At 35.7% G+C, this 17,505-nt stretch overlaps 1 protein-coding gene and 1 long non-coding RNA gene across 5 annotated transcripts in view; both read left to right on the top strand.

Moving 5' to 3' along the window:
• Positions 1–16,408, top strand: part of tcf3b (transcription factor 3b) — a 31,657-nt gene extending 15,249 nt beyond the window's left edge. For 2 of the 4 annotated variants that reach the window (XM_056447289.1, XM_056447288.1), the window contains exons 14-21: positions 19–95; positions 3,705–3,908; positions 6,156–6,267; positions 6,377–6,527; positions 8,581–8,631; positions 9,863–10,101; positions 10,180–10,332; positions 13,695–16,408. In XM_056447289.1, coding sequence (XP_056303264.1) covers positions 19–95; positions 3,705–3,908; positions 6,156–6,267; positions 6,377–6,527; positions 8,581–8,631; positions 9,863–10,101; positions 10,180–10,325 — 980 coding nt within the window. In that variant the 3' untranslated portion in view covers positions 10,326–10,332; positions 13,695–16,408. The remainder of the gene's footprint in view (positions 1–18; positions 96–3,704; positions 3,909–6,155; positions 6,268–6,376; positions 6,528–8,580; positions 8,632–9,862; positions 10,102–10,179; positions 10,333–13,694) is intronic. The other 2 variants (XM_056447290.1, XM_056447291.1) reach the window with 2 other exon arrangements.
• Positions 16,409–16,956: 548 nt separating this feature from the next.
• Positions 16,957–17,505, top strand: LOC130216527 (uncharacterized). The gene is made up of 2 exons (XR_008835812.1): positions 16,957–17,046; positions 17,193–17,505. It is a non-coding gene; the product is annotated as an uncharacterized LOC130216527 (long non-coding RNA).

Below are 17,505 nucleotides of genomic sequence, written 5' to 3'. Positions count from 1 at the left end.
ATATCATGTTCTCCTCAGCAGGTGCAACACAGTGGTCGAGAGCTTCTGGCCAGGCTGCTCTGTCTCCTAATTATGAAGGTGGACTACATGCACTGGTAAGGTTATTAACTTTTCCGCAATAATGGGATTAAAGGCACAGTTCACTCAAAATTGAAAATTCTGCCATCATTTACTCACCCTTGACATGTTCCAACTAGGCATGAGATAATAACTGGTTTCAAGGTTTACCGTGGTTTAGAAAAGTCAAGGTTTTAAAACCGCCAAAGTTTTTTTTTTTTTTTTTTGTACATGTCTTTCATAACTATTTTATTTAGTTTTTAGTGCAACTGTATCTCCAGCAGAAAAGTAACCTCCACATCAAAAGCTACTGGTCCAAATTATTTTAAAAGTTTTTTAAAATAAAATATATTGTTTTTTACCCAGACATTTAAATAAACTTATTTTGGAGCAGTAATTACAATACCATGAAACCGTGATATTTTTATCCAAGGTTATCATACTGTCAGAATCTTATACCGACTCATGCCTAGTTCCAACTAGGCTTGTGCCGGTATTCGGTAATGCGATAAATCACGGTAATGAATATGCACGATATTGTTATCGCGGGCACTTCAAAATACCGTGAAAAATATTAGATCCGAATGTATATTCTTAGAACGCGCCTTAGCTTATTTTCCATCAACCGCTTGAAGAAACACTGCGTATGTGCTGCGCAGAACTGATGCGCACTCTGATGTAAACAATCCCCACATGTAGAAGCCCTGTGTGCGCGCCGCCGCTGCCACCGCACTATAATCCTCACACGCAGGGGTAGATTTTCCATCTGGCAGACCGGGCACTTTCCCGGTGGGCCGACGTACTTTTTGGGCCGGGCTGATCATCGTCTTATGATTTGATCGGCCCATAAAAGGCTTAGCAGCCTATCGTTTTTTTCTGCCTTATTGATTGACGCTGCTGCGATCTGTGACTCTCTGAAAGTAGATGCTTTTTTTCCCGGACAGACAGACCGGGCCGGTCCATGTGACACTGTGCAGCCCATTGGCTCTTTTCGGTATTGACATTGGGCTGGCCCAATCACAAACTCCTATTTTGGACTCCGTGTGAGCGTGCGTCGTCTGTGTGTATTTGTCAAAATAGTCGAGAGTCAGAGAGAAGAAACGCAAGGGAGGCGCAGAGAAATCGCGGGAAATACACCGGCGTTTCATTTAGCGAGTCTGAAAAGTTCTGTTCATTCTAGTACACGGCTAAAAACGCAAATCACGTGACCACACTCTCTCTGCCCAGAGCTGCAGCCACTAGTTCAGCGGGTGAGCATAAACCCCAGGTGAGAGAATAGTGCATGTCAGACAGTTCATCTGCTGGATGATCTCATCTCACTATAGTTGTTAAACGTGATATTGAATTCATCTTGTTGTCTCTATCTAACAATTCTTATGTCTTTTGAATCACTTGTTCTCAGTTAACTGTTTTGGCTGAGTGCAAAGATAAGCTAATATATTAATTTATGTAACCACATACACTGATTCTGCACATTGACTGATTGCTTACCTTTATCGTTTAAATTTAATGTACGTTTTACTATTATAATGGCCATTATTGGTTATTAAAACTGATATTCTGCAAAAAAGACAGGGTAAATCAAATATCAAAATGAAACAAGTTTGACTTATATTATGTTTTCATTGTTTAGATAGTGAAACAGCAAGCAGGATGAGGTGAAAGGTTATAATGTAACACTGTTCCCTTTGAAGATTTACCCATGCATTAGCAGGCAGTTTTTGTTATGTTTATTATTGAATATAGGCTGAGTGAATAGTGTATTGAATAAGCTAAATTGACTGTAGTGTATGAGTGTGTGTGAATGAGTGTGTATGGGTGATTTCCAATATTGGGTTGTGGCTGGAAAGGCATCTGCTGCATAAAACATGCTGGAATAGTTGGCAGTTCATTCCACGATTGCTGATTGAAGACGGTTTCCCTTTGCACATTCACTTTGATATAATTGCTCAAGTTTACTTTTATATTGTGTATTGTTTTATTTATATTTATTTGTATTTAAATGTTTGAAGTACTTTTAGTTAATTAAAAAGTTATTAAAGTTACTAAGTTGACGAAACTGAAGTTTTTTTGTGTTTTTTTACCTGGTTCTCTAGTAAAATTACAATATCGTGATAATACCGTATACCGTGATAAAAGCTCAATCAATTAATCGCAGCATGAAAATGTGATACCGGCACATGCCTAGTTCCAACCCATTTTTTTTGTTCTGATCACAAAAGATGATCCAATAAAACATTTTGGAAACCTGTAACTATTGACATCCACAGTAGGAAAAACAAATATTATGAAAGTCGGGGGTTACCAGTCTCCAACATTTTTCAAAATATCTTAAAAATACTCAAACGGGTTTCAATCAAGGGTGAGTAAATATTGGCAGAATTTTGGGTAAACTATCCATTTAAGCTTTGTCTTTGATCAGACAAATGTACAGTATTCTTCATTGAGTATTATTTATAAATATACAGCAGTAGTATTTATTAATGTTGTGAATGAGCTTTTTTAAAATATATTTTCAGTTTTAACTTTTATGTAATAATTATTTATTCCAAATTAATTATTTAATAGTAAAACCAAAAGGGCACATTTAACAAATTTCTTACATTTTTAACGTTTTATTTTTTAACAATACTGTTTTGAAACTCTTACAAAAATGTAATGGTTTTATATTTGATATACATTTTACTTAATTATTTTTATTTATTTATTTGACATGGACATCACAATTACACTGGACAACCAAATGCATTTTTAAACTTTAAGACTATTTGTGCAAACACTGCTGTTTTGTTTTTAACCACTTTTTAAGAACACTACTAAACATATTTATATTACTTTTCTAATTTTAGGCTAACTGGTAAATCAACAGGTAAACTACATTAGTGGTATCACTGATATAGTTAAACAACATTGACCTTTTGCTTTGCTTTTTATGCAATTGTGATGGTCCACACACACTTCTGCGCTAAAATTATGAATTACTTTTGCAGTTTTGATGAAAATTTTGATTTAATTTCCCAACTTTATTTCAAATAGTGATCGTTATTTTAATATTATTTAAAGATAAGATGGTGGTTTGCAAATTAACCAATTTTGTACCTGGATCTTGCATATTCACTTTTTTTTGGCACTGGTTTGAAGCGTTATTTGGTAACACTTTAGAATAATGGTTCGTTAGTTATTGAAATTAACTAAGTATCAATAATTTTGTAAAGCATTTATTAATCATAGATCAACATGAATTAATGCATTATTACAATCAAAAGTTGTGCTTGTTAACTTAATTAACATTAAAGTGAACGAAGATGAATAAACATCATAATAAATGTATTACTAATAGTTTGTTCATGTTAGTAAATACATTAACTAATGGACCATTAATTTAAAGTGTTAACTGTTATTTTACTATCCAAAAATCAAAACACAGGAGACATTACTACAAAACAACTGAAGTTGGCAAAAACAGTAAACACCCTTGCCTATGAGTGCTTATTGAGGTGGTTAAAAGATACTGGTTACTTTTTTATCGCCAATTAGAAATGGCAAGCAATTGTGCACTGTTGAAATGTTTGTCTGTATTGTTATTTTTAGAACAGGATATAACTTCTATAGCTTCCCCTTTTTAAAAATACCATACCATTACACAGCAAAACAAAATGGAAGACCGACTGGAAGAGGCCATTCACGTCCTCCGGAGTCATGCGGTGGGTCAAGCACCAGGAATTCCTGGAGCCCACGCTGACATGCACAGCCTGCTGAGTGCCGTCTCCACATCCAGCGCATCCATGGGTAGCATCCCACAGGCTTATTCCAATGCAGGACTGCCCCTCAGCAACAGACACCCTGCCATGGTCAGTAGTATGGTCCAAAAGGTTTCTGAAAAATATAGATTTATATGTCAATGTCTCCATTTTGGCCTGTCAATATTTTGTTTCAGGAAAAAAAATTGCAATAGATGTATCTGTAGGAATCATGTTACAGCATGTTCAGTGTCAAAATTATAGTTTAGCAGCACTACGAGTAGAGTCATTGCAGTTAAATCATAATGGAGTGAGAGTTTAGCATTTGTATGCATTTTAAGGCCTGTGGCTGTGTAAGGGTTTCAAAAGTTTTATTTATTTGGGCACAAAAAAAAAAGATTATTCATTTTCTGTTCTTGAATACTGTTAGACTCCCCAGAAAACCATGAAGCACTCTTTAACCCATTTGTGCCCAAATTTTTAAAAATGGTTTCATGCATGTAGTCTTGTTAATAGTGTCCTATATGAACATGTTTTCATTTATTTTCTCCAGGTTTTACATTTTTTACATTTTATTTGATTTTTTTAAAATCGTATTTGAATATGTGGCAACTATAGTTGCCCGTGGGAACCATTCAATGTAAAATTTGAATAGGAGGAGAACATTTGGCATTCTTAAACAAAACAGCTTTCAAAAGATCAATTAATATTCATAAACCCATTTATTATGATTAAAATGAAAAAAAAACATTTAATATGAACCCCCTGGAAAATTATCTATCATATAATTTAATCCAAATAAAAACACAAAGAACTAATCCCATTTGTCTTCCCCAACAGACTATTGTGTCAAAAAGATAAAATGAAAAAGTTAAGTTGAAAATGATTTACTTTAACTAAAGTTTAAAGACAATTATTACAAATATTGAAATGATAAATTATAATTATGAATTAATACAAATATTATTATATAACATTTGTAAAAAAAAGTTTTAATGTCTTATTCCCTACACAGCAAAATCCCAAGGGTAGAGAGTATTTGGTCCAACACTACAGAGTTACTGCAGTCAAAGAAAAAAAATAAATAAACAAGAGTCAAAAAGTAAAGTAAAATACTGGTGTAAATACAGACAAGTAAATACATACCACAATGGCGTCATCTAACAAACAAAATTTTTCAGTAAATCTCACTAGAGACTTTTGTAGACATCTGACAAAAATAGTCAGAGAGCTTAGTAATAAGTAAGCTGCGGATTCTGTTTGTGGAGTTGTTTTAATGATCCTGATGAGCTGACATGGTGAGAGATTTGGCCATGTTCACAGGTACTCAGGTATTTTTGTAAACAAAAAAACTTTTTTTCTCAATTTTCTAAAAGACACCGACCCGGTGCTTTTGAAAATCTTCATCCTGACAAGAGTTTCAAAAATTTGGGTTTTAGTGATCTGAACTGTGCTTTTGTGTAAGACAAAAGCTGCATTTAAGACAAAACCCGTGTTTGTGTGGACAGGAGGCCTAAGGTTGTGAATTTGGTTGTAGTTTTGTATTTTTCTTCAGTGATTCTGCTTTTTAACAGCAGGAGTTCATTATTCTCTGTTGACTCAGCACTTTAACTCTGCTCGTGTTATTTTTATTCTTTGTAGGAGTGGGACCAGTGGGATATGTTAATTTTACTCTGAGGATTTTGCTGTGCATCAAATTGTGTATCTAAAAAAAAAGTATACTTTAAAGTAAAGATATCAGTTAAATGGTTATGTTTAGATGGGGTATTATGAAAGCAAAAATCATTACACAAGATCAATAACCATGATTTATTAACTTATTATTTTCTAATTCCCCATGATTTATGTACTTACAAGTTATTTGCCTACCACGCTTGAACATTTAACAAAGTATACAAAAAAAACTATACCTATCTTGAAAGATCTGTTTTATTTGGATGAATCTAGAGACCTTCATGATTATGTTGATGTACATTTGTGAACAAAAAAGAATTTTCAGTATCATGAAATCAGCATCCTGAAATCAGGGGTAGGAAGTTGAAGGCTTCATGTGACAAAGTAAATCAATTCCTTTTTTTCTTTCTTGAAGTCTTTTATTTGGTTGTTTGCTTGCATGTAATTGAGAAACTACCAAATAGAGCTATTTAAGTCATATGGTGTGTTTATATCGCAATGTCAGATTTGTCCAATATTGTGCAACCCTACTGTTCGCAGCCACAAATAACTAGCTCCAGCTTCAAACTAGCTTCTGAAACCCGAGTTTAGAGCTGTATGTGGTATTATGCAACAAAACAATAACAATGCACCTGTGGGTATTGATATGTGCTAATTACTCTCCCGTGTTGCACTTTTCTGAAGGCTGGAAGCCATCATGACGACCATGCCTGCCTTCCTCCCAGCAGCACCCTGTTGCAGTCGGCTCATGCTTCAGGCACCCCGCAGCCTGGAGGAGCACCAGAGGCTTTTAACAGTGAGCAGCCGTTTCACTTTCACTTTCTGAACCAACCAAACGTGTAAACAACAGATGCAAATGCTGAGGATTGTGAGCGAAATTGCTAATAACGGTTTCTTGTCTCTAGCTTCAGGTTTGCCCGGAGGCTTGGCCCACACCACGCATTCGTCAAACAAGTCTGATATTAAGAGGGAGGAAAAGGAGGACGATGAGAACTCTTCTGTGGCTGACAAGTCTGAGGAAGAGAAGAAGGAAAGCAAACCTCGCACCAGACCAAGGTACTAAATCTTTACTAGGGTAGCCCTTGAACGGCTGAATGTAGGTGTGTGCGATATTGATGGAAAACGTTTTTTTTTCTTGTAAAATAAATTTGCTGAAGGTTTTATTTTGCTAGTATTGATTTAGTTCAATATGGATGACTTGCTCAGACATGCATAAATGTTCTGCTTTGTCTGTTTTTGTTGGCAAAACAACAATATTTTGCCTAAAATGCAACAATTAGACTTTTCTGTAACTTTTTTTTTTGTTGTTGTATTAGGTTCAAATCCTATTTGCACCATGCTCAAACTATTGCTTTTACCTAGCCATACAGGGATGTTTTTGCTTTCATAAATTGAATTATAGGGGCCTTAACTGCAGTTTATTATCCCTCATTTCCACTGAGTGGTACGGTTCACCTTTGTCAGGCTTGTGTCTCCACTGCCAAATGGTACCCTTTTGGTAGGGCTGGTGTTTTAGTTGCGGTCCTCAAGTTGCGGTCGTCATTTGTTACAATACAATATTTATTTATAAAGCACATTTAAAAACAACCAAAGTTGACCAAAGTGCTGTATATGCAGTTGCAATCAGAATTATTAGCCCTGCTGTTTATTGTTTTCCCCAATTTCTGTGTAACGGAGAGAAGATTTTTTTTTTCAACACATTTCTAAAGATAATTTCAATGACTAATTTCTAATAACTGATTTATTTTATCTTTGCCATGATGACAGTAAATAATATTTGACTAGATATTTTTCAAGATGCTTATATACAGCTTAAAGTGACATTTAAAGGTTTAATTAGGTTAACTAGGCAGGTTAGGGTAATTGGGCAGGTTATTGTATAACAGGGGTTTGTGCTGTAGACTATCAAAAATATATAGCTTAAAGGGGCTTATAATTTTGACCTTAAAATGGTTTTTAAAAAATTAAAAACTGCTTTTATTCCAGCCAAAATAAAACAAATAAGAATTTTCTCCAGAAGAAAAAATATTATCAGACATACTGTGAAAATTTCCTTGCTCTGTTAAACATCATTTGGGAAATATAAAATTCAAAGAGGTTTAATAATTCTGATTGCAACAGTAGGCAGTTAAAGGCAGAAAAGAAAGCAGAATTTAAAGAAAGTTTTACCAAATAAAAGCAATAAAACACTGATCAATGAGCATTAAAAGCGAGGGACAATAGATAGTCTAATGTGAACTGGTAGAGTGTTCCAGAATTTAGGACCAGCAACCGCAAACGCTTGATCACCTCATTTTTAAGGAGTGTTCTAGGCATCATAAGATCTCAATGAAGGACAGGGGGTTTACGGACCGAGCAAGTCAGTAAGGTACTGAGGAGCAAGATTATTGGCGGCTTTGTAAACCAATAATTTTAAAATCAATTCTGTATTTAATGGGTAACCAGTGAAGTGCAGCAAAAATAGGAGTTACCGACTCATACTTGCGGGCGCCAGAAAGTAGTCTAGCAGCCTTATTTTGTACCAACTGCAGACAAGAGAAAGAGAGAAGACTGAGAAATACCATAATAGAGATAGTTGCCATAATCCAGACAAGTTGTTATGAAGGCGTGAATCACTGTTTGAAAATTACTCTAGGTTAAAAATGGCTTGATTTTAGACAGTTGTCTGAGATGGTAAAATCAGGATTTTACGACCATACTGATCTGTTTTTCAAATTTTAAGTTTATCAAACATAACACAGATTTCTTGCACACTGGGTAATATGTGAGGCCGAAGAGCCCACATTTACATTTAATAGAGAATTTTCTTTGTGCCCAAATACAATTACTTTAGTTTTATTTTCGTTTAAATGTAAAACATTTAAGAATATGAATATCGCACACCCCACTAGGCTCAACCTCATGATAGTTTGACACTGCATTGTCTTAATTTGATCTCGTGTAACAAATGTCTGTACATTTTCTGTTTTTTAAAATCAAATAATTGAAGTGAAGTGAAGACATTGGGCCAGGCCTGATTTCAAAGTGCTTGGGCTTGCCCAACACAATAAAATACCATGTTTTATAGTGTTCTTCATTCCCCTTTCCCAAACTCTCACATTGTTTTCAGAAAGGAGGTGTTTTCCCAAGTCCTTTCAGGTGTTTCAGACCAGGGAGAAGAGTAAGTCTATCTCCCACCATAGAGTGCATGTTTGTAAAAGACTTCAAATACTCACTTGATCGCATTAAATCTTTATATGGCTGAATGTTATTGTGTATAAATGAATGACATGTTTATTCCATGGGCTTTTAGATTTTTATTAATTGCACACTTGCTTTATTCTTTAATATCTAATTCATGATTATATGTGTGTACTGTGTATAGGGATCGGTGGCACTGACAGCACATTTTACAAAATCAGATATTTGTCTGAGTGATGCTTCCCCTTGGCAGGAATTGAAATTGTGCGGTTGTTAAATACGCTACTGGTAACTGACAACTAGCAAACCAACTATGTATTTTAAGATCAATTTAAATATTTAGGGCCATTGCTAGTTTTTAAACCACATTGGATGCATAGCGTTAGCAGCACCATCTAGCGATTGTGTGTGGAATTCTCCCGAGCCTACAGTTCTCTTTTAGATTTTATGCATGTAAATTAATGCTCAAATTCCTGATGAAAAGTACCATAGTGATGTCATTAGTAAAACATAACATCAGCAATATCTACTGCACTTTTTTCCCTTGTCTAATTACATGCTTGATATGCATTTTTTTTTGGTTGCACAAAATCTACAAACTAGCTTCACATTTATGTTTGTATTTGATCAAAGGATATTAATAATAAGAAAACAAATTGTCAGGTTTTCTGACTGGGGCTGTAAAGATCCTCATACTTATTCATTTTTGCAACAACTTTACTGCTAATATACTTGAGCAATACTTGGGCTGTATCCTAAATTTCCCCCTTTATCCTTATATAGTGTACTATTTGAGGAAGCAGAGATTTCTAGTGGTGTTCAAAACCAAAGTGGCCATTCTGAAGTGCATTCAATAAATCCCACATTGCACCACAATAACAATTGTACAACCAATGATTAGCGAATACCCATAATGCACTTGTTTTTTTGCACCAAATACAATCTATCTTTTCGAAATAAATTTATTGGCTTGTTCAATTAACATTTGTAAACATGAGAGCAATTAAAATATTTAGCTTCACTACTAATAGACAGATTAAGTGACTATCACAGGGTCTAACCAAGAACCTCCGGTGCACTTAAATTAATTTACTCCTTTAAGTGAACTAATGAATGGAACAGTGAATGAGGGTATAGTGTGCGATTTAAGATACAGCCCTGAACTACAAATCTTGTTAGGTTTAAACTATTTTAATTATTTCTCTCCACAGTCTAAATGAAGATGATGATGATGAGGATTTGCCAGCAGAGGTGAAGGTTGAGCGGGAAAAGGAGCGGCGGGTGGCCAACAACGCACGAGAGCGACTGCGTGTGCGGGACATCAACGAGGCCTTTAAAGAGCTGGGCCGCATGTGCCAGCTGCACCTGAGCAATGATAAACCCCAGACCAAACTGCTCATCCTGCACCAGGCCGTCAACGTCATACTAAACCTGGAGCAGCAAGTCCGCGGTGTGTGATTATGCTTTATTTAAAGACGACATGATATAGCATTTGCTGTGACGCTAAATATTCATGAATTTATTACAGAACGCAACCTGAACCCTAAAGCGGCATGTCTGAAGCGGCGTGAGGAGGAGAAGGTGTCCGGAGTGGTTGGAGACACCCAGATGCAACTGTCTGGACCACATCCAGGCCTGGGAGGAGATGGACGCAACTCCGTCAGTCACATGTGATCCTGTGGTACGTTACGCAAACACTGTTAATAAGTTTATACGTTTCCACTAATTGTTAATCCAGTAAATGGTACACAGCAGCTAACAGACCTTTGTTGGAGGCATTCACTTTTGATACACACCTGGGTTGTTTGACTTCAGAGATTAATATGTTTGCATAATTATTTGAGCTCACTTCTGTCATTTAGTATGATTGCATTCACATTATGTATAAATTGGTTACTGTTATTTATGCATCTACTGTGACCAGTTATAATTTATATCTAATTTATTCAACTGTTTAAAGATGTTTCAATTGATTTTTTTCTAGTTATCTGCTTTAGTCAAAATTATTGAAGGGCTAGTTTACCCTCAAAAATGAAAATTCTGATATTGATTACTTAATAACGTGTGATTCCAATCCACTGGGAACACTAAGATATTTTGAATTAAATCTGAGAGCTCCGTCATTCTCCATAGGCAGCAAGACGAGCTCCTGAGGTGTTCAAAGTCCAGTGGTTCAACTAATCATACGAAGCTCCAATAACATTTTTGTGTGCGCCAAAAAACAAACAAGCGAACAAACCTGTAAATATGACTGCGTGTTTACCAATGTCTTTTCTCCAGTGTCAGGTCAGGGTGCTTGTATACTCCAGTCGATGCGATCTATTGCCAGCAGAATCAGCAGCGCAACACGAAAGTGTCTTATTTCTCTTACTAAATGTGCATTCTGATCAGATATGAAAGACGTACAGTTTTTTTTTTTTTTTTTGTCGCACAAAGGTGGTATGTTTACAGTTGAACCACTGAAGTCACATAAAATGTATTGACAATGTGTTTGGTTCCTTTTCTGGACTTTGAACTTTTTGGATTTGTTGCTGTCTATGAAGAATGAAGGAGCACTTGGATTTCCTCCAACACTTGGATCTTTAGTATATGTCAAAGTCAGGGTTATTTTAGTTTGCTTATACTTTTGAATTTTAAGCTTCGTTTTGATAAATTTGATAGAACATTTGACTAATGTAGTAATACATTACTATAGCATATAGCACTATACAAATAAACTTGAATTGAACAGTCTTTTTCATTTTAATATTTAGTTTTTAGATATTTACACTGCAAAACATAACTATAGTGCTGTTATATGACAACTTAACGGTGTGATCAAAAGATAAAAAGTTATTCTGGGTGATTTGGAAAGAGATATTTAAACCTAAATAATGAAGATTGGTGGAAAGGTCTGTCAATAAGCCTGGTTTATACTCTACGCATCCACTAGTTCGCTTGAGTGCGCGCGGCGAATGTTATGTCATTGCGGTATTTTGCGGAGGTTTGCTTTGGGTGCGCGCAAAATGATTTCGGCTGACGGAGTGCATGATTTTTTGAGACTTAAGCAAACAGTTCGCGTGGAGCCGCATTTGATTTGAATATAAATCAGTTTGAAGAGATTTTGTCTGAAACGGGCATGACTGTACAGACATCTTTATGATCTGTCCATGCCTGATCATAGTGATAACCAGAAGACCAACAATTCCTGGCTAGAAATTGCAACAACAGTGCGAAAGGAGGAACATTTTTATAAAAGTTAAGTTATAAAACTTGAGGGATAAGTTTGTTAAAACCAAAACAGATTATTTAATTACAGAAATTCATTTTGAATTTAAAATAATTTAATAGTTGCAAAACTATAATTGAGGAACAAATTCTATAACTGAAAAAGAATATTTGAATTTATTGGTTTACAACATACTGATGTTGTTTTTTTTACTTTATTGGTAATAATGGTTTATTCTTGTCATAATAAAAATTATATTTGTAGAGCAACCCATGTTCTGTTGTCATTAATATTTTTATAAACTTTAATAGATAGAACTGTCCGAGATGAGAACAAAAGCAAGTGATGCATAAAAGTTTGATAAAAAAAAAATCTAGAATGGTTCTAAAAATCTTTATAATCATTAAAATAATTGATAAAAATAATTTGTTTAAAAATTGATTAAATGATATTAATAATATAAATGTATTTCCAGAAACTTCCTACATCTATGGTTATCCGTCTAGTTTTACGGTGGGTTTCTTTTGTCGTCCCCTGTCATTTTATAGAATATCACAACGGTGAACGCGTCAAGTATTAAAGCCCCGTCCGTTTTGTGCGAAGCGGGCGCAATCAGCGGAGGTGCTTGATTAAGTATAAATCAGGTTTAAGGGGAAGGGCTAGATAGCCCTTGAAACTGAGATTTTTCAGGACCACACTCGAAACCATGGGGTAAGAAATTTTCCCAGAATACACCATCTACAACAGCAGAATGGCTGCACACAGAAGTCAGGAGATGCACAAATTATTATTTTTGTCTTTATTGCTAATTTTTACAACAAACAAGCACATGTTTTAATATCCATTTATAACCGCGTACGTGTTTTACCGTCATGCTTTGAAAAAAAAAAAAAAAAAAAAAACACATTTAAAATAAAAACCATAAAATTTTGCTATCTATAATCCCTAATAACTCCTGTATAGTAGTCCCACAACATTCTGTCACTCAACGATACTCGAATACCCTGTGAGAAAATATAGTGGTTGGGATTGACCATTTTACAGTGTCTGGTATAATGTTAAATGTTGTTTTCCTGTGTTTACATGAATGGCCACGGTGTAAATGCACAGTACAGTTATAATCTTATTGCCACATTCTATCGCCATGACAACACGATATCGTTGCCTTCTGTGATTTCCTGAAGATAAATACCAAAATAATATAATGCAACTGGAATAACTACAGCAGTCGACATCGTCTGATCTCATATGAAGTAAGAGATCACAATGACATATGATGACGTGTGCAGGTGTTGTAGTGGTGTTCCATTTGCTAAGGGTATATTTTGAAGCCCCTCTCCTTAATGCTCCGTTTCAAGGGAAGGGGTACAAAATTAGAATTGGGAATGAGCCTTAAACCTTCAGGCATTGTTTAGTAAAGTGAATGAAAAAATAATGAAGATTGGTGGAAAGGTCAGCACCAATAGCCTAGTGGTTTAGTGCACCGACATATAGGACCATGGTGCTCACGGCAACCCCAGTTTGATTCCCAGCTCGAGGTCCTATGCCGATTCTTCGCCCTTTCTGCTCCCAATGCTTTCCTGTCTGTTCTCCACTATCCTATCCCAATAAACGGTGAAAAACCCCTAAAAAATAATAAAGAAAAAAAAAAAGATTGGTGCAAAGCTGTCCTGTGTTTTCAGTATAGTGTTGTCTAATAAACTAATCTATATGAAACCCCTAAATTCTGTTTTATTTCCTATTGTAGGTAATTCAATTACTGTAAAAGATATTTAGTATATTTAGTGAAAAACAACACGGATTGAAGTTTTTTCCAATATGTTTTCTATCCTTAGATCCGGTGACTTTTCTTGGGGCTCCTGGAAGAAGTGACCTTGAATTTCTTCCACCGTTCTCATCCTCTCTGTATGCATATATTGACTCTGAAAGCATATCATCCAAGAAATAAAGAGATGCACCCTCAACCCTTTCGGACGCAAGAACCAACCCGCCAAAACTGACACAGCAGAATTTGTCCGTGATCACTCCAGACCACAGTTACCAGCACAAATGTGAAGAACTCTTTCTCAAGTCGTTTTTTGTATTTTTCTGCTTCCCAAAACTGATGGATCATAGGAATAGAGATGTTCTGACCACAACTGACATTTTTTTCAACTGCAGAGAGTTTTGATCGAGAGACGAGACAAACGACAATTTAATCATGGATTTGTGCCTAATTGTTACATTTTATATAAGATGCAAACTGCTTACTTGTGTGGAACAAAAGTTTGGGAGTTGCTTGTATATGAGCAAGATTTTTTTTTTTTTATGTGGTTTGTCATTCCCTACTGAAAGGTACAGTCTTACGTGCGTTGTGTAACCAAACCCCACAAGAAGTGGGGGTGAACCTGTGGTGCTTTTGAGGACAACTTTTCCTAGAATGCCTCTGTTCAGTGGGCCAGGGCTCTTCCGGAAAGGAGGAAAAAAGCACATGGGCCATCGCAGCTCTCCAGACTGTTTCATTTACTTGGAAACACGATGCATCATCAGCTCTCACGATGCCATTGACTAGTTCAGCCAATCGGAAGAAACCACATCATAAAGGAGCATGAGCTTCTTATACTATGACAAAAACACTTGGATTTGGTTGCATTTCCAAGCACAGAATTGCCAAGTTGACCTTTCACATCTTTCCTTTCATAAGCCCTTTTTTTCCACCAGGATACGTTCAATCACTCGCTCGCATCAACTCATTGTTGCCAAAAGTCTGAAAGCGTACACATGTCCACCTCACACATATGTAATGGATGTTATTTCAATTTGAAAAAAAAAAAATGTAAGAATATATAAAATATATATATTTTTGTTAGTCTATACATTGTAGATTTCTAAATAACAAAAACATATTAGTTTGAAGTGTAGAGTCTATAGCGCAAGTGAACGCTCGGAGGCGTGCTGTACAATTTCAAAAAGAACCTGCGTATATTTTCAGAAACGCAAGGTTTGGGCGAGGTGATCCATTTGTAATTTTATGCCCCCCCCCAATAGCTCTATGCTTATGATGAAATGATAAGATATTTGATGATGGATTTTGAGGGCTTAAAGCCTCGTGATGGTTTCCTGATGTCAGGGAACTGTCAGTCACTAGAAGTGTTCTTAGGCAATGGTGCAGTGCGCAAGCAACGTTTGCCATCATGTCTCGCAAATGCACATAATGCAACCTGTTTGAATGTAATATTCAAATGTACACGCTCTCACATCTTCAGACTGGCTTACTGTGAGTTTAGTTGATCATATTGTCATTTCAAGGTGTACGTCTCAACCCGTTTTTTTGTCATGTGTGTGTGAGATGATGTTCCCGAATGATTTGAATTATGTATGTAGGGAAAAAATGGTGTTATAACCTGTGTAATTGTCAATGTCCACAATGGATATGATTTCTGAGTAATAACATTTCACCGTAAGGGGGGATACTGAACTTAGGTTGTCCTAAAGTATAATGGAAACATAATATCAATTCTTGATAAAAAAAAAAAAAAGTTGTTGAACATTTATATATTGTGGCCTTCTTATTCTCAAGACTGTCATTTTTGAGAGTGATGCCTTGTCAGTGCCTAAACTTACTTTCATTGTAAACTTGACCATTTGTTTTATTATTTCAAAATGCAAAAATGGCTCATCCATCTTTTTGGTTTTGCTTTGTTTCTTTCTGGAAGCATCTGTGTAGTATTTAATCTGCAAGTTAGAAACATTGTAGTATTTCATCATTATTATGCTGTGTGTGTGTGTGTGCGTGTGTGTGTGTGTGTGCGCACCTTTTTGGCAATTTTACAATTCTCGTTCCTGTCATCTTTGGCTCAACTAGGTTGGAATTTGTTTTTTTGCTTTCAAGACGCTTTGTGTCCTGTGATCTGTGAAGCACATGGAAAATAAAGGATATTCATTGATTCGTCAGATGGGACCGGAAACACTAGACTGTTATAAGTAATTCTCATTTAATCCAGCCATCTCAATTGTGGGTTAATTTTGAAAGTATCCATAAAATATTTCAATGCTGGACTTTGTGTTGACCCCTTTGCTTTATGCGTTAGATGCTGGAGAAGGATTGTCTTGTCATCTCGTATTTTCCTGTCTGAAATTACGTTCGTTTTTTTTTTTTTTTTTATATACCCCTGAAGCATTTACTCTTGAATGTCCAACGAAGTAAAACATTTTGAATGAATTGTGCGCCAAAATAAGATTGCTGCCCACGATTTCCATCAGAATTAAGATGTGTGTGAATTTTACAGAACCTGGTGTCTTGCAGTTGCAGTAGGGACATGAACAATACTGCTGTTGTGTCTTCAGAGTGCCTCTGGTTTTTTGTCATTATTATTATTATTTTTATTATTTTGTCTTTGTTTTTATAAATATATATATAAAGTAGGTATTGAGAACTGTCCTGTATATAACAGTAATGTAGCAATAAATGTGCCATTTTTAATAACAGAATTATACATTTTTTCAATGTCTTGCTTTTGATCTTGTATACCTTCAAATGAGTTAAATAAAAGAAAACATTGTAATAAAAGTCTTACCAGTTGGTGTGTTTTCCGAGAAATAAGTAAAGAGAAAATCTTGACCGTCTTCTCCACGCTAACCTAAATTAACGGCTCACTTTTCCAACAGTTTAAATGTTCGCGCTCTTTTCGGATGGTAGATTTTGATTGGATGTACGTTTGTCCGTTCATTATCTGGAAAAAAAAGTTAAATACTTATTTCTCTTTGAGAATAATGCATTAACTTGATACTAATTCCTAAAACAAAACCGGCATCATTCAGCAATTTCACAACATAGTTTGCAAACTGGTTATTACTTTTGTTTCAGAGGCGCTCACAGCCCAGACCCAATTTTATTTCATGTGGATTTCAACTTGATAAATACCCGGTGTATTTAATAGTATTTGTTTATAAAATCAGCATGTTAGAATTTTTAAAGCTTGTTAGAAAACGTACGTACAGGCGGTTTTAAATCCTGTGGATTACGCAAACGAAATCTCAACGGTTCCAGAATTTTCTATCAGGCTACCAACGGGCAGCCTGGGTCCTGAAACAGCCATTTGAGTTTGTTTACTTTCCGAACGGAGGAGGGAGAAGCAGAGTGGGTGCCAAGATGCAGAAGTTAACAAAGCGAATCGGTCCCAAATACGTAAAAATTGCCAGAATCTGGTAAATTAGTGCTTGGTTTATAAACAGTCCATTTTAACCTAAGGGTCGTCGGCTCTTCTCACACATATATTATAATTCTGAGACAGCATAACTTTTTATTATTACTTATTTTAAAAAATCCATAAATAATGTATTTTGCAATCTAGGATCCCCAATATTATCGGATGGGGTGCAGTGGCTGTGGCCATTTTACAGACTGACGGATTTACAGATTGATTCTGGATTATGTTCCCTTCGTTCGAGGCAAATTCAAGAAGGACGGCTAGCTATCAGACCCTGAATATTGGACCTACAGAAAGCAAGTGTACATTCCTAAATAATAAGTATAGCTGATGGCTTGTGTTGCCAGGAGGCGGCGCTGGTGATGCAATATGAACCTATAACACTGAACAGGACAATCTGATCTGTCATTTTAACGTGATAATTCACCCCCCAAAAAAGAAAATATACTCAACTATT

The sequence above is a fragment of the Danio aesculapii genome, chromosome 22, assembly GCF_903798145.1.
Source record: "Danio aesculapii chromosome 22, fDanAes4.1, whole genome shotgun sequence".
Taxonomy (NCBI): domain Eukaryota; kingdom Metazoa; phylum Chordata; class Actinopteri; order Cypriniformes; family Danionidae; genus Danio; species Danio aesculapii.
The sequence above is the reverse complement of the archived record's forward strand: the minus strand, read 5'-3'. Positions and strand labels throughout refer to the sequence as shown.